Source organism: Uranotaenia lowii, chromosome 3 (genome assembly GCF_029784155.1).
Source record: "Uranotaenia lowii strain MFRU-FL chromosome 3, ASM2978415v1, whole genome shotgun sequence".
Lineage (NCBI taxonomy): Eukaryota > Metazoa > Arthropoda > Insecta > Diptera > Culicidae > Uranotaenia > Uranotaenia lowii.
The window spans coordinates 31,526,067-31,550,088 of NC_073693.1; the positions used below are offsets into that span (position 1 = coordinate 31,526,067).

The 24,022-nt window shown below is 33.0% G+C and overlaps 1 protein-coding gene across 21 annotated transcripts in view; it reads right to left on the minus strand.

Annotated features, from left to right (window-relative positions):
- Positions 1-24,022, minus strand: part of LOC129754341 (potassium channel subfamily T member 2) — a 605,891-nt gene that overhangs the window by 52,470 nt on the left and 529,399 nt on the right. For 11 of the 21 annotated variants that reach the window (XM_055750331.1, XM_055750344.1, XM_055750340.1 and 8 more), the window contains 6 exons: positions 23,154-23,321; positions 13,389-13,494; positions 13,107-13,322; positions 12,746-12,909; positions 12,300-12,678; positions 11,910-12,122 (listed from right to left, as the gene is read on the minus strand). In XM_055750331.1, the coding sequence (XP_055606306.1) occupies positions 11,910-12,122; positions 12,300-12,678; positions 12,746-12,909; positions 13,107-13,322; positions 13,389-13,494; positions 23,154-23,321 (1,246 nt within the window). The remainder of the gene's footprint in view (positions 1-11,909; positions 12,123-12,299; positions 12,679-12,745; positions 12,910-13,106; positions 13,323-13,388; positions 13,495-23,153; positions 23,322-24,022) is intronic. The other 10 variants (XM_055750342.1, XM_055750333.1, XM_055750330.1 and 7 more) reach the window with 5 other exon arrangements.

Below are 24,022 nucleotides of genomic sequence, written 5' to 3' on the forward strand. Positions count from 1 at the left end.
CACACCAATACTTACAGACACTTTGAATGAAAAGATAATCAAAATGGACTAATCAAAAATTTAAAAAAATAAAAGTGGATTTTTTGGGCTGAATTAAGGTTAAAAATAAGGTTTTAGACTTTTTGCTCATTTTCAATGAAAATTGGCCTTTTTGAAAAATTAATGCTATTTTCAGCCTACTAGGATTGGCGCGTTATAACGAGTGCATGGGCCGTGATAGAACATACCCATAAAAAACATACCATAGAGAGTTCGGTATAATTTTTTACCATTAAATCATAGTTTAGATTCTCCTCTATCGATGTGTCAGAAAATATTGTCTTATTTGATTTTCTCTGCTTGGTTACACCTTATGGAAAGTGTTTTAAAATTTAGATTGAAACGAAGAAAAACCTAAATTGTGAAATTATTACGACACAGGAGCATTTTAAGGAAAAATTCATACTTGCCATGACCAATCACAGCATTTAGAACAAATTGGTAATATTTTGCAGGCTCAAAATGTTTCAGATTCTTGAAAACAAGGGTGGCGCGTATTAGCCACATGGGGCGTTATATGAACTTTTCCCCTACCTTCTTTTTTGCGTATGCTATGATGTTTTCGACATACAGTGAGCGAAATAAGAATAGCATCACTATGTGTTTTGCATGTTTAAATATGAATCATTGAAATTTACGAAAATTTTCTTCCACAGTTTGTTCTGAATTGCTTAACGGATAAATCAAGCATAAGTTTACTTTTTTTGGCGTCGAGGACCAAAAATGTGAAAAAAGGGTGCGAAATAAGAATAGAACCACTTGAGTTTTTCAACAAAAACATGATAATTTTTGAAAAATTTACTGTGTAAAAGTGAATAATAATGCTCCTACGAATTATTTGAATAGATAACTGCATTTTAAGGAGTTTTCCAGAATTCCAAAGGATTTCAAAGGTATTAAAAGGGGGTTTTAAAAGATGCTCCTCTAGCGTTAAGGAATTTAATATTTGAGCTATAAAACTTTATCAAACTGCTTGATTTCTTCATTAACATTCATAAGTATGACGCAAAATGATGAAACATAGATTTGAGGCTGAGTTTGAATCCAAAAAGCAGGTTGGAATTCAAAAATACTTATGTTTTTTAATAGTCAAATACTATTTTTCTAGTTTTAAGTCATAGATGGCAGCCCTATCTTGCCATTTAATCAAATTCATGACCATTTTCGAATAGCCGGGATTAATTAGATAGTGCTGGATGATTTTGGTCAAGGAATAAATTCATGTACCGTGTAAACGCTTTGGAAATTCTAAATCACTAAATCCAAAAAAAAAATTAGAATTGTATTAACCCTTTCCTTCCCACGAGGTTTTTCACGTTTTAAAAATAGAAATATTGATTTACAGCTAATGTTCTAGAACAAAAGATGCATAATTGAGGCCTACTTTAATGATCCATTTGATAAATTTGGTTTTTGAGGTGGATCATATGTGCTCCATTGGGAAGATAACAACACATAGGGTGCAAATGAAAAACAAGAAATAATTGCAAAAAAACGTGGAATTTCATCACTTCATTGATCACAAACTAAAACGATCCTATTAGATAAAAAACTTCTTTGGTATTCGCATCCCTCGAAAGTCCATTTATTGGAATATTTGAAACTTTCATTTTTTGCCTTGAACAATGGCCGCCATGACACTTTGCGCAAGGAAAACAAAACATGCCGTTTTTCGAGAAAATCACGAACTTTTACATATATTTCGAGACATGTGGTCATTTAAGCAAATGAAACAACAATCCTGAAGCGATTTTTTTGTTGTCGAAATGATTTTCATGAGTATTGATAAGAAGCTTCACAAGAACAAAAGTACGTTTTGTTCCCAGTGTATCACCAGTGATCCACTTTACTTACTCAAAAATTTATATGTTTTAGTTGAAATCTAAGTAAACCATCATTTGATTCTGCTTGCATAAGCAACCTTCTGCACGTCAGTATTTTTATTTGAAAGAAATTATAAAAACTTGTCAAGTTATTGAACAACAAATGACGACTTGATTTAAATTCGAAAAAAATTCGACTTTTTTGCAGCTTTTGATCTGTCAAGCAAAACCTAGCGAACCGATTTTCTGCAAATTTCGTGCAATGTTTCTTCACTCATATCTACACATTCAGTGAAAAAATGGTGTTGATCCAAAGCGCCCAGTTTAAATGCGAGCTGTGCAAAGTTGTGGATCACCTGTGCTACCATGGGAAGGAAAGGGTTAAGGTCACTTAAAGTGCATTTTTGGACCGATTATCAGAATAAAGTTATACTTTGCGATGGAGCTTGATGGACCAGACGACTAGCAGCATTATAGGTATGATTTGCAATTGAATCGGAAGTTGAGATGAGCAGGAATTTTGGCGGTTGTACATTTTTGTGCTGGTTATTCTTTTGCAAATCCGGAGAAGCTTTCTGCAGCATTTCAAATTGCTTGGCACCTGTTTCGACGTGTTTTGTCCCAGATTTCACAGGAATCCACTCTCTTTGGTAATTGGTAACAAGCTAGAAGCAAAAAGTCATTTGCTGTCCTTTCAGTTGTTGGTGACATTTCGTAAATCAGAGAGACCTATCCTTGAAAAAGATCTTGTAATATAATAGCGTCAGCGCTGAATTTTACTTCGAAAGTCCGAACTTCCGACTTCCGAAAGACTTCCGACAAGGAAAACTGAAGTACTAGATTTTCGGAAGTCTGTGTTTTGTTGCCAGTTCACCGGCGACCTTGAGTCTTTATGCCAGTTGTGCTTTTCCAATCAGAACACTTTTCAGGGCATTTTTTGCGCAGAGATTGACTACATAGACATTGGATTTTTGCAATCTCTTCTATGAGTGTATGTATGCCCTGACCGAGATTCGATCTCTGGCTTAGAAGACTTATACGCTGAAAAACAGGGATTCTTAAAAAAAAATAAGTCAAATATATTCCAGGTAGCTCTAATTGAGCGGCATAATAAATGAGGATTAATGTTTAAAGACGTTCCAAATTTTGGGTAAATGGTAACTGGGTAACTTTTGTGAATGAAGTTTATATTTGAGCATAGTACAGTGACCAAAATCAGTCGACTGTCGAAGATCTTTCACGTTACGGGCTGAAATTGATCATTTGGTATACCCGAAGATCATCTGCAAAATTCAGCCCAATTATGACAACGATAAAGGGACGTGCAATAAGCCTGATTTTTTTTAATGAAATTTGGAAACATTTTCTCGATCAGAATTTCATAGGAATAGTTACTAATGTTCGAAACAGCCAACAATTTTTTATTGTTGACCAACAAAAAACCCTCTATGATGTATGTAGGACGACAATGGCGAGTTTATTTTTTTAATTTTTATTTTTATTATTATTAGAAATGTTATCATGTTTAAACTTTAAACGCAAAACTCGGGAAGCAAACGTAACATTTTTAAAGCGAAATCACAAACCTAGGGCGATAGGAGTTTATTTCAGCTGCAAGAGACTACCTTCCGATGTCTGCTTATTGCAATCACCTCAACGAATATGATTGGCAGTTGGAAAATACTTTAGTTGTATAAATTATTAATTGAGAAGTTCTAAACTATTAACTACCTATTCTACCTATTTTAAGAAAGGAAATCATCCTGAATCGAAAAATGGGGAAAAGATAAAAAAGTTCATTCAAAAGGAAGTACTTTTCTGATCTACTGTTATCTGATCATTCAAATCATTCTCGATATTAATTTGCCCAAATTAACAGGCAAGATGGGCCTAAAAAGAGAGACGAGACTACGTTTGTCGGCTACATTTTTCGTCCCATTCAGTCAAGAGTAGGTAAATAACGATTCCAGACAGAGGTTCAACTCGAGAGATTAGGAGAAAAAAAAGTAACGCCATTCCCAGACTGGAAGCAGGCAATAATGGAAACAAAAAACAAAACAAAATCCTAAAACTGTACGCGCTGGATAAAAATCGGTTCAAAGTTGAGAAAACTTGTCCCGGAAGTTGGTACGAAATGAAGTAAATGAGAGTGAATGAACAATGAATAAACAATCGACATTGGGAAACGAAAGTTAAGGTTCTGCCATCGTCGAACGTTTGGCGCAGTCATGAATTTTGGATGATCCATTTCCGTTTTTCCTGAATAGCTGATCTGTCTGTAAAAGTTTCCCAGTATGGTGATGGTTGCAAAAATCTGCAGCAAGAAAGCCAATTCCATGGGAATGAAATGCACGGCAGATGAACACACAATTGGGATTTTTTTCTCCGGGCACTCTTAATTACAGAACGATCAACAGAAATAGGATGTTTTCTGGTCCTCTTGTGGAGTAGCTGATGGGTCATTTGTTGTTTGATTGGGATGGGTGAGAGTTTTGGTAGTTTTGATAAGCCGCTGGAAGATGTGTTCTGGTTGCTTGGAAGATTGTGAAAATAAACTTAAATCAATTTCAGAGGTTAGCTTTCATGATGAGCTTTTTTTAGTTTTACTTTTGGACTAATTTGAATTAAAAGTTTTCACAATTAATTAGTTTATTATAATATTTTAATGGCATTTCTGCGAGATGAACTCTAGTAGAATGAAAATCAAAGATAGGAAATGATAGGTGGATTAAAGCGCTGTGGATAAGAAACATTGAAAGGTGGTTTTGCTTCGCCTCTCATACAGAATTAACCGCCCCTGAGCAAGATTCAACCGATTAGTTTGAGCTTTCTTCCACATGCTCTAGACTTACATTTTCAAAACCACCTTTCAATGTTTTTTCTCCAAAGCGCTTTAATACACTTATCATTTCCTATCTTCGATTTCCATTCTACTAGAGTTCATCTCGCCGAAATGCCATTAAAATATTATAACAAAGTTATGACGGCGATAAAAATCTGAACACAATTAATCAGTTTATGTAACCCCATAAAAATCCCATTTTGTCTAGATTCAGTTTCATTTATATCAGATTTTGCCTCGTTAAGTCTCATTCTTGAAAACAGACCCCGTTCGATTTTGGCAACACGCCCGTACATTTTGTGTTGCCAAAATCGAACGGTTTTTTTTCTTTTTTTTTCAGTTATTTTTACAAAATAACTATTATTATCTATAATCAAAAACGTTATTTTTAATTAATTTCCGACCGTTTGAAGTCATTTTTTAATTTTTTTCATAATGTTTTTGACGCATTTTGCACTTTTCTTGTTTTGTCTATAATTTTGGTTTTCTTTTGTCACATTTGCTGTTTTTGTCATTCTTCATCGTTTTTAGTTGTTTTTTGTCATTTTCAGTCTTTTGTTTGAATTCCTTTTTTTAACTTTTTCAATTTTTCATATTTTTGTCATTTTTGAGTACTTTAATTTTTTTTTAAATCTTTGGTTATTATTGTTGCATTTTATCACCACATCAGAACATAAAAACGTATGTAAGGTGTTTGTCTAAATCAAATTGGTCCTGTTACATCGAAAACTAAAAGGTAATGTTGTTTCTAAAAACCGATGTTGCCAAAAACGAACGGCGTCTGCATTTCTGTTCAATTTTATTTTGTAATATAAGCTTTCTTTTCTATGAATTTTATATTTTTCTTTTGTTACATTTTTTTCTAATATTTGGCCTTTCATTAATTTATTTGTCTCATCCATGTCGCATTTTCATTTTTTGTTGTTTTTGTTTTTGAATTATTTTTGATCGATTTTTTTTATTTTTGGTAACTTTTAATTCTCAATAATCTTTTGACTTATGTCAGGCTTATTTTAGATTCTCATCCTCTGAACTTTGTCTCAATTTACCAGTATCTTTTTTGTTTAATTTTGCCTAGTTAAAAATTGAATTTGGACTCATTTTTGTCTCTTTATTGCCTCAACTTATCTCATTTAAGGCTCCTTTTGATCATATTGGTCTCCGTTTTATATAATTTTTTTTAATTTGGTCATTAAGATTTTAATATCTTTGGGGTAATTCATTCCTGATAGTTTTGCCTCATTGTTCTCTTATTTTTGTTCATGTAGCTCAGTTTCACTAATTGTACTCGTTTAAATTTATTAATATCCCATATTTGTTGTTTTCTTTTCTCATTTATGTCTCTCATTCTCGTTAAGTTTTGGAATTATTTGGTATTTAGGGTTATCAAATATATTGGTTTTAATTCAATCTAATACGGTTTCAATTATTTATTTGATTTAATTTTTCTATCATTCAAAAATTAAGTTTTAGTTTTACTATTAATTTTTATTTAAATTTTTGATTAGGTTTTGGTCTTCTTTTGGTTAATTTCAAATGGCTTTCGAATAATTTTATATGGATTTTGGATTCAATATGTAATTTTTTTTAATTGTATTTTATTTCTACTATTTTTCTTGTTGCATTTTTATTTCATTTATAATAGCCATAAGTTTCATTTTTTTGATAATTTTTGTTTTACTTTCGATAACTTTTCATTTACTTTTAAATAATTTTGGATGAATGTTTTGAATTAATTTTAATTCATTCAATCAACTTTTGTCATAATTTTTCTAGAGATTTCCCGATCATTTAGTTTTTAGTTTTGTTAGGTTTTTCTTATATCTAATTTTGATTTAATACTTAAATATTCAAATACTAAAATCATTTTTCTAAATTTTTGATTTATTTTTGACTTTTTTTTATCTGCGGTCCTTGAATTAGTTTTCAGTCATTTTTATTCATTTACGATTCATTTTGGATCAATTTTTTATTATTTTACCTTATTTTAAACTATTTTAAATCATATATGACACTTTCCAACGTGACGTCACAACGATTGCAAAACATTTTTTTGAAAATTGTATAAAAATTCCTCGCTTTATTTCGCACTATTAAAATAATCATTCCTGTAAGTTCAACATTAAATGCTGAAATCAAAAGTTTTTTTTCTTTCAACTTATCGTTATTGAAATATCAGCGATTGAAGTCGTGACGTCACAACGCGCCACTATTTCCTCTTTTCCATTTTTTTTTTACACAACCGTACTTTTCTACTCTCCTATCGGAGCAAAATTCATAAAAATTTGAAAAATTATCAATTTATTACAACCAACAAAAAGCTTTTTTTGAATTTTAGATAATTTGATTAAATTCTATTTTATAGCGATTCAGTTTCGTGAAGTCACAACGCATTTATTGGAACAGGGTTTTGAAAATTGTTGGGACGTGACGAAATTTTATTTTTAGTTACATGAGATAAATCAACGTTTAATCTTAACATTATCACTCAAGTAATTTGCTTAAGAAGGTGAGAAATTTAACAAATAAAGTGATTTGCTGAAAAAATGGATTCATTTATTTTAAAAAATTTAGTGCCTTGTCCCAAATAGGCCCATAAAGGCGGATAACGTTTGCAACATTGCGAACTTCAGTTTTGTTTGAATTTTATTTGGGCGATCGCGTGAATATTATTTTAATAATTCAAAATTTAAAAAAACTTATTCGTTAAAGCATTTAAAAGTCGTTCCAAATATTTAAGATGTTTAGTTGCTTCGATAAGATAAAAGGAATAATAATTTCAAGGACTTCGTTCTATAGAAAGTTTGTTAATGAAGACACTAGAGTAGCCCAAATTAGGCAACTTCTGGAAATCTTACAAGCTATACGCTAAGATTTTGAGGCCTTGTACAAAATCCCAAGCCATATGTGTGCCAGATAGAACCACGGAAAAGGATCACGCAATGAGCATTAAATTTGAATTATTATGAAACATTTGGTTGAAAAAAATTTTTAACCAAGAACATTAGTCTCTATCGTCTGATTTCTTGCCTTTTTCGTTTTTCTCAAAGCTCTAGTTATGAAAAAATAATACATCTCAAGCCCCATTTCAAATAAAATTATGATAAAAAAGATAATAAGTTTTTAAAATGAGCTTCTGAAGGCTCAACTAACGATAAAAAAAAATGAATTGCCTCTTATCGCCGATTAAAAATCCACTGTTTAAGCTATTCATTTTTTTTTTCATAACACCTACCAGAATATGTTCTTGGGGTGAAATATTTGTCATTTTTTTTAACTTGAAGAAAAATTTAGTGGTGTCCAAATATCCCAGAATTTGATAAAAAAAACTCAAGTTTGTTAGCTTGAACTCTTCCAGTAGTCTAATCTACCCCAAATGTTGGTTTGAATATTGTGCTTTTATATTTTTTTATTTGTTCAACTTTGTTATTCCTATTTTAGCTTTTTTTGTGGGATATTGAGTGGATGTTCATATCCGATTTTTTTTTTATTATTTGCGGTGAGAATTCTCTTTAAGGACCGTTTTGATGTGTTTTATAATATTTTTCTGTTTTTTTTTTTAATTTGAATTTTGTTATTTTGTACATTAAATGTTCATCTTTGAAATTTTTCGTGTCAAAGTTTATGAGAATTTTTTTTGTTTTATTTTAGATTTTCTTCACTACAAAGCATACATTTCAAACACTTTTGCAATAGGTACAACTTAAATGAAAATCACATTGCAGTTTTTCGCAGCAAGCTTTGTATTGAAATTTCAAATTCTTAAATTTTTACACCTCCCATAACTTTTTTTGGTTGTTTTTGCTGCCAGAAATTGCAATAAAATTTTTTAGGCGATCGATCAATTCCTCAATAAGCGCAACGAGTTTTAATTTTGTATTGAAACTGGTTTGGGAAAACACGGAAAAAATATAAATTTGGATGAAAAATATTTCTTGATTCTTGCAGTACCTAACTTGTACCCCAGATAAGATTTTCAATAAAATATTTTTTTCATTTTAGCGTTTTTGTCTGCTTATTTGAAAGCTGTGTTACCGTAGGATGAGAATTATAAATCTCAAAAACTACTTTGCATAGCCAGGGTATTTTGCAAAAAAAAACATTTCATGACATTTTTAAAATCTCTATCAAGCAAAGTCTGCTGAAGAAATGGTTACAACTTTATTCATGAATTGCTAAGCTGTTTGTCATGCTAGCAAAAATTGAAGCTTAAGAATAGTCAAAACCAAAAATCTTATTTGTCCTCGAACCAATTTAAAATCATTTTAAATAATTTACAATTTTATTTGGATTTGTTTTTAACGTATGCATGTAGACCAGTGGATTTTTTTTTCGGAAGATGATTAATAATAAACCGAGACACATAATTGAGTTCTATTAATTGTCAATAAAAGGAAATAATATCAGTTAACTTTGAAAAATATACAATAGGGGAGAATATGGATACTTGATCCCCTTTTCTTATTTTCATAGATAAACTAGAAGCATTCTAGTGAGACGAAAAAAAGTGATAATCTTAAATTAAAAGTGACTTGATCCTTTACTGAAGAAGACTTGATCCTTAATTCAGGATGCCCTGACCCTAGACGAAAATCTAGCAAAATCCAAAGATAAAAGGTCCGTTGACTATTTTTGCCCTATTAGTTCTCATTAACAGTTTTTAAGAATAAGACAAAGAGAATTCTAAAAGTTTGTCTTCTATCACAGAGCCATTGCATACTTAAAGGCGCAATTTTCTAGTTTTTAAATAAATACTGTATTTTAAGTATTTTTTAACAGATAAATATTGGATCAACATTAGTAATTTCAGGTTAACGAATGATCACGATCCATTCAGAATAAATATAGATTTTTTTGGACTCTGGGGTCAATAAAACCCTAAACATACATTTTGGAAAACTTTTTCTTAAAAAAATGAGAATTTAATAGTGCCTTAAAAATGTGGCATTATGAAGTTCACATTCTACTCTAACGATTAACATATTGGGATAAGTATTTTTATTATTATTTGTTCATGTGTGACTCATTTTCAAGTGACAAAAAAGATATTCAAATAACATTTTGTGAAATTTTCAAACAATGTTCAATAACTCGAAAAACTGCTTTTTTATTTGTTGAGATATCAGCATTGTTGTTTTGTTTTATTTGGCAAATTTTTCTAGAACATTTGATATTTGTAAGAATTGGTATGAAATTTCCTTTCTGAAGAATTGGATTTTTTTGCGAAAATCTTGCGTGAATATACTCAAAATCCAATGCAAAGTTTAAATTTAAGCGCAAGAAAATCTGAGATATTGCATAATAACAAAAAGTTCGGAAGGACCTTAGAAATTCATCAAAAAATCTGTGTTTCGAATTGCGAAAAAAAAATGATAAATTACATCAACTTTGCAATTCATTTGTAAAAGTTTATCTGGTGTAAGTTAACGAATTTTGACAGTTGATTGATTGAAAAGTACGGTTTTCACACCATTTTTTAAATTTTTTGTGGACATGATCTTAAAAAATCAAAGAACATCTTATATCCTTATGTTCAACGTATAGCTTTTAACTTCAGCTTTCTTGGACACGAAGTAAATTTTTCTGAGCATTCCGCGGCTGATCTACAATATTTTACCGAAGCAAGTTTTTTGGATTTCTTTCTCAGACTTTAAATAACGGAAAACTGAAGTGTTGTAGCTGAATGTTGTCTGAGATACATATTTGAATTACGAGGTTTTCAAAACTATGAGTTTTGTAAATCTCGATTATGCAACAAGGAAGATTTAGCGTTTTTATTGTCACTCGGTCTGATTATTGAGTTTTTTCCTGGGCGTTCAGGGTCCGTCCACAAAAAATTATTAAAAGTCTTAAGAATTCATTTAGGGGTCCCAAAGAAATTGTTTTATTTGGATCCGAAAAAAGTTACGAACCACTCAAGAGCGGATAAGAGCTATTGCAAACGTTACCTTGCTTTATTTTATGTCATTAATTTATTTTATATTTATTTAGTTTTCAATTAATCTTTGCGATTAATCTTTGATTCATTTAATATAAATTTTTTTCTCAAACTTGGAATTTTCTTAGTTTATTGTTATCTCAAGATTCGATTTTTCCACCCATTTGTAAGTAATTCATGTCTGATAGATTGAGTAATTCTTTGAAAACTTTTTAAATAGATTTTTTTTTAAATTTCTTCCCAATTTCAATCATTTTTTTCGTTTTTCAAGATTTCCTGCGTCTTTTTTATTTTTGTACCAATTTCATCATTTTATGTTATTTTTGGATCAGTTTTGGGTGATTTTTAATTAATTTGCAAGGATTTTGAGACCATTTATGGTATAATTTTAGTTTATTTCCTGCTCATTTTCGGGACATATTTTGGGTGGTCTCGGAGTCATTTTTGAGTTATTGCCGAGTCATTTCTAGATTTTATTATCTACTCTTTTTAGGTTTAGTAAGGGTTTTTCATATCTCAGCTTCGAGTATTTCATTGTCATTTTTTGGTTTTTTTTTTCGTTCGGTGCTGTTTTCAATTTTTAAAAACCTTCCAAGTTTATCAGAACACACCTTCCGGCTAATTGGATGTTTTTTTTTTTATGGTGGACAACTTCAACAGTATTGAAAGTTATATTTTCTTCCTGGGTGGGGTATGATGGGAAAGCGTTGATTTTTGTTATTGTTTTTTTTTTTGGTGAATATGGTAATAATTGAGATAGAAAGCTTGTTTGATCGAGAGCTGATAGAAAGGTTTTGAAAGTGAAACGAAACGAAGCCAAACTTAAGTCATGAGTAGTAGTACTTAGTAGTAGTAATCTTAGAGAGTAGTTTGTAGTAGTAAAGTGGAATCAAAACAGTAGCAGAAGTTGTTTAAGGAGAAGAAGTCGAAACATTTGAGTAAGATTGGAAGATAGATTATTGATTAAGTGTAGTGAATGCGAAATAGGGGTTTGAAGATTAGGGAGAGTACAAGTAGAAAATCGATTCAAATTAAAAATCAAAAGTTTATAAGAACGAATAAAAAAACAGATCTTTGTAAAGAAGAGAGGTGGAAGAGTTTAAAAATTGCAGAAAAAGTTTGGAATAAAAAAGAGGAACGAAAGGCTCAAGTATAATGAATGGCAGCCTTGTTGCCGATTAGCTGAATGTTGATTGTTTTGTAAAATCATCGATTCGGATGATTCTAGATTTAAGCTGTTTGAGAGACGAAGGTTTTGAGGACTCACCGTTGGTCGCAACCGCACACAATGTCTAATCCCGAAAGATCCAAATGGACGCCATTTTTCGGCGACGGGTGAGTTACTCACATGTGACGCTTCCGAGCCGCTGGTGTCCTGAGTCCGGTAGATGCCGATCGGGATCTCGCAGGTCGTCGAACAGAGCTTCTGATACAGTCGTCCGTAGGTTCGGATCCACATGTCATCCTTGGTGATTTTCATCTGTGTTTTTGAAGGGGTCAAATATGGGTATTGCTACTGATAGAAGAGTCTAACTACGATAGCGATAGATAGATGGATAGATAGGTAGATAGAAAGAGAGAGACGGAGACGGAGACGGAAAGAAAAAAGAGCGGAAAAGAGACAGAGAGACAGAGTAAGGGGGCAAAACACACTTACCGAGGTCAGGAAGCCACTTCCGGGGGCCTGATCAATGCCCAATAGCAGACGTACGAAAGTGATGACGTAGTCCTTGACGAATGCCTGATACAGCAGAGTGTCTAGCATCGAGGCACTGAAGACATTACCGGCAGCAAACGGCAGTCGGAACATGTATGAAATGTGCGACCCACGCTCCTTCTCTCGCTGTTGGAGATCATCAAAAGTGTCAACAGAAGTGTTCGATCGTGCAGACGCAATTAGTGCTTCAACGGGAAGACTAGTTACCTTTTCCATCTTACTCAAATGTAGCGCGTATTTGTCGTGAGCCCGAAATTGCATAAACCTCATATTCGAACTCTGCGACAATTCGGTGATGCTACGGATACTTGGGAAGAATCTGCGGGACAAAACCCAGTGTCAATCTATGGCTAGCTACGGTATACAAACCTTAAGAGAGAGCATACTTGAACATCGTTTGCACGGCTACGATCGTGTTGCAATCTGCGAGGGTGTCTTCTTCGGCCGAATTGGACAGTTCTTTGTTCACAACCACGACATTTTCGGCCAGCGTTATCCCAGCCCGAAGCAGATCGTCTAGGCAGTCTATGGAGCCCAGCATCCAATAAACCTAGTTTTTTTTTCGAGAAGCAAAAATTCAGAGAGCAAGAGAGAAACGAGAAAAAAAAAGAACCGAAACGAGCAAAGAGAAAACAACCCGATTACCAAACTCAGAACCCTTCAACATCCAAAGAACCTTCTACTACAAAAGATGAGAAGATCTCAACCGAAGTCAGAATCAAACGAAAGCCCTCTCTAATTCGTTACCAGTGGGAAGTACGAGATGGCATCCAGGAAAGCAATGTCCGGTCTTCGCTCCAGCAACAAGATGATCGGGTTCAGCGAAGTTTTCGACCGGAAGTGGGCCCGCAGCGGGATGATGAAATTGTAGATGCCATTGGAAGCGTAATCCGCCGCTAGGATGATGGTTTTGTTCTGCCACTGGTATTCTTTGGCGTTTCGGTAACTACAGTGTTCACAGACCTGCCGAAGATCGATTTATAGTTGGTTTAGAATAGTTCCTAAACCAAATCGAAGATTGAAACTTACTTGAGCAAGTTGCAGGCAACAGAGTGGTTTCTTTTCCTTCAGCAGGAAGCAGAGCGTTGGGCTGACTCCGATGAACGGTGAAACCGGAGGGAAACCTTTGACGATTCTGTAACGAGAGAGAGTAAAAACGGAAAATACTATTTGAGGGAATGTGATCCAGATATGAATCATAAGGTTGTGCGAGCAAAATTTCATTCTATTTTTGTTTGTAGCTGCCAACGATTTGTGTCAGTTGTAGTCATCTGAGTTCTGGCGGCAACGATTTTCTATCATCATTAGTGTTGCTGGAAGCGCATCGGCGGCTTTTTCTATCTAGGTAACATTACAAAACCATCAAACTTTGAACACATCTAGAATCTTCAAAAGCAAACAAACTGTTTTCTATTCTAAATTAACTAGTTTGTAGGAACGAAGCAAAGCTTTCAAGTTCATTTGTTCTGCGCTTGTTTATATGGTTAGGTGGATCATCTTAGGAGAAATATGAAACCTCAGAGGTATATTTCATATAAATGACAACATGGTTCAATTCTAAGTACACGACTTAAAAAGTAATTTACGTTTCCTTAAATTTCGTGTAATATAAAGGTACTTAAAAAAACTCATCCTCTCTAAAAATTGTTTTCGCGAAAAATAAGTAAAACAGTAAAATAAGTAAAGTAAAATATTTTACTTGATACATTGTTTTGTTGGCTTGTATTTTACTTATAAATTAAAAAAAAAATCAGTTTATCGAATTCTGAAAACATTTCCAGCCGATTGCTACGCCTTTGACAGAATGAATTAAAAACATAGTTTGAAAAGGATCCGAATCTTACCCATATTCTACAATCAGCTCCAAAATTAATACTTGTGAATTCATTCAATCTAATAGTAATGTAGGGGAAACTTGTCTATGGCCGTACAACATTGATTTTTCGAAAGAAGAATCAACACAATAAAAATAAAATAAATAACAGCCTGATATGGTGTTTGAAATATGGTAATCCAATCTTCAAAAGCAAACCAATGATAGGCATCGAAAGCTTTTGCCTAGTAGTACGGAGAGTATCGCCTAAAATTTGCATTCGTATTGTGATCAATTTTTTTACAGCTTGTAAAATGTAAATGGCACCTAAATCCCGGCAAACATAAAATCGCATAAAAAATGATAGCTCAAGTCGTTAATAATGTCAATGTGAATCGCAATTCCTAACAAATAAGTAAACGATCGTAAAAATAGTCACTTAAAGTCGGTATAAATCGGATATGATAAAAAGTCCGCCATATTTGCAAATTTGCTCTCCCACGTGGATTTCAAATGAGAAAACAACCTTGTTGATCTCTCTACGATAAACAGTGCAACCAGATTACTAAAAATCAGATGATTCATTTGGGAAAATTTTCCAATGATAGATGCAAGAATTATTGTTGCTGGCAACGGTTTTCATGCATTAAGAGCAAAAATTAAGCTTTCTTGCATACTTTTAGGATGTGCGAATAACATTTTGAATATCGCCTAATTTGTATGATTCTTATCGCTTAAGCCAGAAATTAAAAATATGTATGTTTTTAGAGTTTTGTGATGATTCCATAATGTATATAAACGTATATCAAAGTTTGTTGCGAAATATACTTACAAAAATGTTTGCTGGAAACGTCATCGTTGATTGGTTATCTTTCGACTACAGTTGATATTAGATAAAAAAAAACGGATGTTCAAACAAAACATTATGAAAATAAAAATAAAAATGCGATCTGTCTATGACCGGACAAGAAAAAAGTCAAATTTAAACATGGTTTCAACTTTAAACTTTCATTTTTCAGTCTCTATAGCATCCTCAAAAGGTAAGCAGGAGAAAAGAATTTTAAAAAAATATTTTGGTCCTCTATTAAACTTTGAATAATGCTGTTCGGTCATGGAAATTTTTTATACAGTTTTTTCGAAATTTATGAATCGCTTCATAGAATGTTCAAAAATTTAAAACCCATACTCACAAGACTTGCGCTAATGATATGCGTAATTTTGCCATATTTTTGTGCCATTACATTGGTGTCAATTTTGGTGAAGTTTTAGCAATACGCAGTGTCCAGACATAGACAAAATATTTGAAATGCATTATCATTAAATGATTTCTCGTAGAATTATTTCATTTCTTGTTAAATCATTTAAAGGGTGATACGGTCAAAATTTGGTCAAGGGAAAACGCGTGTAAATCGGTAAAATTTTAATGAAAGTTTAATTAGTATAAAATTCAGGAAAAATATTCAGTTAGGCTTCCGCTTTTCCAAATCCGAATTGCCGGGCCTTACGCTTAACCCCTGCCATCAGATTTTGTACAGCCTTGTCCACCTTCTTCGCCGCAGAAAGCCAGTTTGCCTTGAACTGCTGCTCGTCCTTAGCAGTTTTTTAGTCTTCTTTAGGTTCCGCTTGACAATAGCCCAGTATTTCTCAATTGGGCGGAGCTCTGGCGTGATGGAAGGGTTCTTGTCCTTGGGAACCACCTTCACGTTGTTGGCGGCGTACCACTCCATGGCCTTTTTACCGTAATGGCAAGATGCCAAATCCGGCCAAAACAGTACGGAACAACCGTGTTTCTTCAAGAAAGGCAGCAGACGTTTATTCAAACACTCTTCCACGTAAATTTCTTGGTTGACAGTCCCGGAAGCTATGAAAATGCTGCTTTTCAAGCCACAGGTACAGATGGCAGATGGCTTGCCAAACCAGATATTTCTTCGCGAACTTTGACAGTTTCATGTGCTTGAAAATATCTGCTACCTTTCCCCTTCCTTTTGCCGTATAAAACTCCTGTCCCGGAAGCTGCTTGTAGTCGACTTTGACGTAGGTTTCGTCGTCCATTAGCACGCAGTCAAACTTCGTCAGCATCGTCGTGTACAGCCTCCGGGATCGCGCTTTGGCCGTCGTATTTTGTTTATCATCGCGATTTGGAGTCACTACCTTCTTGTAAGTCGATAGTCCGGCTCGTTTTTTGGCTCGATGCACGGTTGTAGACGATACACCCAGCTTATTTGCGGCATCTCGGAGAGAGAGCTTAGGGTTTCGCTTGAAACTACCGGCAACTCTCTTTGTCGTCTCAGCGGCTTCCGGTTTTCGATTTCCCCCCGATCCAGACTTGCTGGCTGTCGACAAACCTTCCCCAAACACTTTAATTACATTTGTAACGGTTGATTTGGCAACTTTTAGCGATTTTGCCAGCTTTGCGTGCGAGTAGCTCGGATTCTCGCGATGCGTGAGCAAAATTTTGATACGCTGCTCTTCTTCCTTGGATGGCATTTTGACAACTGAAGAGTGAATTTCAAAATTCAATTAGGAGCAACATTCTACACACACACACACCTTCAAAATGAGGGGTGGATAGGTTTTTTAAATGCAAAATTGAAAGAAATACGTGGAGTTGATATTAACCAAATTTTGACCGAATCACCCTTTATTACATTACTATGTTAAAAGAAATCTATTTTTAACTTATTAGAAAAATCATAAGCAGGCAAGAGGAATAGCTCAGGCAAATACCAGAACACCTTCTAAACATGAATTTCAACGGATTTTGAAACTTAATATATTTTTTCGTTGAACCTGTTTTTGAAATTCCAACCTAATTTTTAAAAAACACAAGGGATGATTAAAATCGTCTTGTCAAATAATAACTGTCGATTTTTTTTTTAATTTTTGAGGCTTTAGAGTGCGATTTTAAAATTTTATTTTGTTTATTTTTTTTTTCCTTTTTAAACATTTTATGATGTTTTAAGGCCATTAAAATAACTTCAATCAATGAATAATAATTTCACCTGTAGTTGCATTCACCGCATCATGATGTTTCAGATGCCGTTTTTTTTAAAGCTGTTCTGTGAATTAGTAAATATTTTATGAACAATTTTGATACTCAAACTTTGGTGATCGTCAATCTATCATAGTTTTTCATATTGTAATGTCGGTTTCAAGGAGTGTATTCGACAAAAAATGCAACATTTTGTTTTGTGATTAACTTTTGAATGTATGGATGGAAATTGATAACATTTTCAGTGAAACTACCTTGTACTTAATGTAATGTTCACAAGTGCAAATCTTTATGACGAGATATGTCAATTGAATTTTGAAATTCATCCAATGAAAAAGTGCATCGACTTTAATTTCTGGGCGCGACATGTGCCATCTATGTGCATAATACACTAGTATACCACGGTGTCTCTGGAAGAAAACTTTATTTTTCGAAAATTAGCATCGCTAATTGTTGCAGCAATCGAGAGCTGAGACTTTTCGCTTCCATTTGTGGCCAAATTTGAAGTAATCCATCGGGGAGTCTAGAACAAACTTTAAATTTTTTTTTTAAAATTTTTTGAAACCTTTTTAATGTTTTTTTCAAAGTCAAAATTATACTTATCTCGGTGAAAACGCTCGTCCTTTTACGTGATCCAATTCAATATCTCATTAACATGATCTAATAGGAAATATCTCTGGCTACAACTGTGTTGAAGACATCAAAGTTATACAATTCTAAAGAAAATCAGAATGATTTCATTTGAAAAATCTAATAAAACTTCTCATCGCTATTGTACCAAGACCAGAAATAATATTCTACCAACTTAGTTATTGATTCTAGAGTGTTTAAATTTTCAGAATGGTTTATTTACATAAAAAATCATTTGTATACTTAAATTTTTTTTCAAGGTAATCTGAAGACTATCTGGGGGATTTTATTATGAAAAAAATGCCTCCAGCTTTTACATTTTGTAATTTATATTTTAAGCTAATTTAGTGTGAGGACTTCATGAACGAATATGTTTTTGAAAACCTTCATCCTTTGTGATGATTTCTAAAAGTTTTCATACTTTTCACTGTTAATCGATTGTTAAACCTTAGACACGTTTGCCACAAGGATGGTAGAATATGATATATGAAACCAAAAATAAATTTTATCTAGAGATGTACCGAATATTCGGTTGGCCGAATGTTATGATGTTATTTTTAAAGCAATCTCAATATATATCTTTCTTATATTTTTTTTTTCATAGAAATCATCCGTAGCAATTATATTAAGATCGTCATCAAAAGAGGATTATATCTACAGGTGAGAATAAGTATACTTGATCCCATTTTCTTGTTTTAAGGAAGGCAGCCCTATTGCGAGGTAGGGACCCTGGGCTAATAACCTCTTCAGAACATTTGCTCCTTAAAACATGTAACCATAACGCATCCAATTAAAACATCTAAAATACCGACCAAAATAGCAACGCCATAACTAATAATCAAAGGTTTGAAGAACCTCTTAGCTGAATGAAACTATTATTTCAAAGTAGTCGAAGATTCCTTTGAATTCAGCTACAGTAGCAGTACAGTGACTGTAGCTGAATTCAAAGGAATCTTCGACTACTTTGAAATAACGCCATAACGCCAAGTGGGTTTGGTCTTATAAAGTTTGGCTTTCGCACTTTCAACTGATTGAATTTTCAAAGAACTTATAAATTTTTTGTTTAATGGTATTTTAAACAAAAAAGCTTTGTTGGATTCCCTCCTTCGGGATTTTTGGAAAAATCGGAGTGACAAAACATGAATTAGATATTTGTTCCGGAATAATAAAACCCCATAAATACTCTTTACTTCAGATTATCCTGACAAAATTCACGTAAAAGATTGATTTTTCAATATAAATAAACCATCCTGAATATTTATACATTCTACAATCAACAACTAAGTTGGTAGAATACTATTTCTCTCAATTTGGATCACTTTGATGTTTTCAACAAAGTTGTAGCCAGAGATATTTTCTATTAAATCATGCTATTGGCATATTGAGGTAAATAAACGCTGTAGGTAAGACCAACGTTTTCACAGTGATAAGTATGATTTTGAATTTAAAAAAAAACTAAAAAGGTTATTATATCCAAAAAAAATCAATTGTTTTAGACCCCCCGATGGATTATTTCAAATTTGGGCTCAAATATAAGTAAGAAGTTCCAGTTTTTCAATGGTGTAAAAATTAGCGATATTTACCTTCAATAAATATAATGGTTCCATCAGAGACAACGTGATACATTTATATCTAGGATTTAATTTATTCAAATTTAAAATTATTGCACTTATTGATTTTAGGTTTGATAATAGAAAACGACATATTTCACTTGATTCAAGAGGTTTTCTTGAACACGAATTTCATTTATTTTACTGAATCTGTACTGTGTAGCAGAGGCTTAATCTGATTTTGATTCTATACACGAAAATTACCGATCAATTCAAATCATTTATCAGATTTATTCTATCAGCTCAGCTAGGTGAAATGGCGTGTGGAAAATTCAAAATTCATCGAATTTCAGAATAATCAATCATTGAAGACTGATGAACTAACAAACCTACAAGCAAAACAAAAAAATGTTTTGAATCTATTTATTATCCTCAATTAAATCAAGGATTAAGATTTCGCCTAGATATTCTAGTTTCTGAGGTACAACGCTTTGAGAAAAATAATTTCTAGATTTATCAGAAATTTAACACTACAACTATTTCTGCTTCTTTGAAGAAAGTCTTTGCGTATATAATATTGTAGATTTCGATTCATTAAAGGACTTTGTATAAGACTGCAAAACGATTTGACTTATGATTTAAGAAATATCTTGTATTCGATTTGGTTCTTAAAATTTTCGTCAAAAATCCCGTATTTTGCAGAATTTCTTTATTGAGCTTCTACAACTTTTTCCTCTGAAGTCAAAATAACTCGTGGTTGTTTATTGAGTCAAAATCTTTGTATCGTTCTACAGATTTGTCAAAAAAGTGCACAAATTGATTGAATGAATTTATGGGTTTTCCAAATTTATTTCGAAAACAAGAGCTGTTAGAAAAAAAAACTGATTAAATATTTGGAAACAGCGCCCTGAAATTAGTCAAAATTAGCTCTTAAGTTTTTTGCACCAAGGAAAAAGGTAAATTTTAGTGCCTTGTGTAATCGTTCAAAACAAACTTAAAAAAATTAAAAAAATTTAAACTACCAACTTTTACAGGAATTTTACTCACAAGTTGGAAGTTAAAAACCAGCAGTCATGTCAGTTATGTCATAAATTAAACAAAAAATTGACAATAAAATGACAAAACATAAAAAAATATGATAAATATCAGACAAATGAGACAAATATGAAATAATAAAAATAAAAATATGAAAAAATAACACAAAAATATAGCAAAATTTTAACAATACAATGACAAAACATGACATCAAAAATACAAAATTTGAACAAAATCTGATAAATATGACTCCAATTTTACAATAAAATGATTAAAAATCAAGAAACCTTTCGCGAACATATGACTTTGTGATGAAAATAAGACAACATCATGACATAAATCTTATTATTATGACAAAATTATCACAAAAAATTGGCAATAAAATGAAAAATGTGGTAAAAAATGACAACAATCTGGAAGATACCACATTTGTTATATTTAATCACCTTGTCACATTTTTACATGGTTTGACGACATAGTAGGAATTTCGTTATTTTGATTTCAAATTTATATATATATATATATATATATATATATATATATATATATATATATATATATATATATATATATATATATATATATATATATATATATATATAAGTTTGTCGGATTTTTACCACAACTTCATATCACGATTTTGTCAATTTATTGTCATATTTTTATCACGCTTGTCATAGTTTTGTTATATTTGTCATATTTTTGTCAATTGTTTTCGACATTTGTCATATTTTTGCCATGATTTTGTCACTTTTGTCATATTTTTGCTAAAATATTGTCATATTTTTATCACATTTGTCATATTTTCGACAGAGTTGTTTTAGTAAATATAATTTCATTTTATTGTAAATTTCAGTGATATTTGTCATAATTTTGTCATATTTTTACCACATTTGTCATGATTTGTCATTTTATTGCCAACTTTTTGTCATATTTGTGTCATAGTTTTGTCCCCCACATTCGTCTCACGCGTTCCCACGCCAGCGTTAGTCTCGCCAACCCGAGCACTCATTTCCTAACCTTTACCCCTTTTTACACCATTAGTGAAAGGCGTATTTTTTTATCACAATCTTTCAAAAATAGCGATCTCAGCCGTAATTATGAAATTTTCGCATGTCTAGCGAGTGTAACAATCTTATGGCTTTTTTTTTATTCCGGATTTGGCTCTGGATCCGTCCAAATAAAAAAACGACTTTCGGTTTTCGAGTTATTCCACACGCGTAGGTGTGCGTAAGAACGAGCGCAATGTTTACATGCAGCTGTCATTTTGTTCTCCTTTCTGGATTTCTTCACTCGGTTCTTCACATCCGGATTGCCTTTTTTCGTGTCCGGATTGCACTGGACAGCAGATAGTACGATTTTTCTTGGCTTAGAGGTTCAAAATCGCGGCAATAGTCATTTTCCCGTTAATTATTTCAACTGTTTTGCTTTCAGCCACAAACAGCTGTTTAATGTTTTGACAACAACGTTGAGAGTGTTGGTGAACTTTTCGCAAAACTGACATTCTTCTCAGGGTGACTTCGTCCGTTTTTCGAGCGAATTAAGATCCAATCTTGATTTATTTTCTTTAGACGTTGTTGTCATGGTTCCATTGAATGTTGAAAATTTATTCAGATTTTCCGATTTGACGGATTATGAGGCAGAGTTACGGATTATGAGGCATTTTTAAAAAGCATTGGGACTTCGTCACCCTGTATTATACATATATTTTACATACACGCTCCTTTATTCAAATTCAAAATTAAGTTTGATCGAGGTTCAAAACATAGTTCGATTCTATGAACTTAAAGTTAATTACAATTTTCCCTCTTTGGAATAGTTCAAAACGGAGTTCAAACTGCGAACTCAAAACTAATCCTATTCATGCCATTTTTGCCAAACCGCATTTCGGGTAGCTTCGAATAAACGCACACGAAAACTTCAAATTGGAATTCGGTTGTCAAACTTAGTTTTAAGTATGCTTGTCAGAACTTAGTTTTGGGATGGCCCAGTCAAACTCAAAGTTGGGGGCTGCCACCGAAGTGCTGTTTTGAACCAAAAGTACTTAATTTTGAGTTTAAAAAAAGAAACGTGTATATGTATATAGAATGAAGTGTTGGAAAAAAGTAGATACTAACTGTATCGAATGTTTAATGTAGTCGAAGAATTCTGATAAAAATTGAATCTTGAATTCTGATATTCGAATAGAGAAATATATGAAAATATCAAATTTCAATCCAAAAACATAAATAAATCGAAATAAATATGCCACAAAAAATTCGAGGACCAGAGCTGTAGCAAGTTTTAAACCGGAGATCTGATTAAACTTGAGCCGCTTAATTTGAAATGGTGACGATTATATACATAACTTAGTTAGTAGCTATTTAGAAGATAACTATTTAATTCAAATCCCCTAATAAATGTTTTTTATATCATGAGATAAAAAGTTAAAGTGTTCAGCGTTGCTGTCAAGCTGTTAAAGACCCCCATCCCCCCCTTAACGCGTTACGTAATATTTGAATGTTCCCTTATGACAAGTAGCGCATTCGAGTTACACCAACTGGCAGCTGACTTTACAGGAAAAACACCTAAAAAAGTTTAACGGAAAATAATCTTAACACACTTATTTACACTTTTCAAATCTAACTCAAGCAAAACTTAACAGGGAAACACTTAAATACATCAAACGACCGGCAAATGTCATTTTAAGGTCCGCATTAACGACTAACTATGAATCAACCAAAACAATAGACAAGACGTGGTTTGTCGTAGTTCGGCACGCGCCATTCACTTACCGCGTACAATCGGTTTGCCATGCAGGGGGTGGTGGTGAGTGGGTGGTGGTTTTGGTGGAATTGGAGTTGCCGGAAGAGTCCCGGGTATCGCCGGTCGAGGAGCGGCTCATCAGGGCGTGCGAATACATTTGCAGCAGCGAAAGATCGGCAGCACTGCCAAACTCGGCACTGTTTTTTTCCACGTTCATTCATTCATTCATTCGGTTTGAATCGTGTGAAAGGAATTGTTCCATTCCATCCAAACGATTAGCAACACGCAGCCCGTGTGGTTGATGGTCGTGGATTCAGTTCATTCAGTAGAAGTGGTAGAAGGAAAGATACACAAGTAGGTGGTACACATGCAGGGCGCCCGGTTTGGATTTTTTTTTGGTTTTGGTTTTTATTTTGAAAGTGGGATGTAAACGAAAAAGAGAAAAAATAAGTGCAAAGGTTTTCCAACAAATCGTGTTCCAGTGTAAATTCGTGATCACGAATAAGTTTGATTGGTAAAATAAAACTATCTAGAAGCACACGAGTATCGGCGAAAAGGTGGAAATATTTATTTTATGCTGCTAGTAAGGATGAACATATATTATTGGATTTCCCGATGCGCTTGATTCAATAACCAGGTAATAAGGACGGATCGTGAGGATGTAGATACAGATGGATACCTTGGAATGCATCCCGTTTGCACTGACGATGAGATAAAGTTTTATTTACACACGATGCGATGCAAAGATGCAACTCCACCTCTAATGGATTCCGAACAACATAGGAGGGTTAAATGATGATATCATTCACATTACTATATGGGAACGGGGTTATAATTTCGTGAGTTAATACAGGAAGGAGCTTCAGTTCTAACGACTGGCAAAAGGATTATTGGTTTA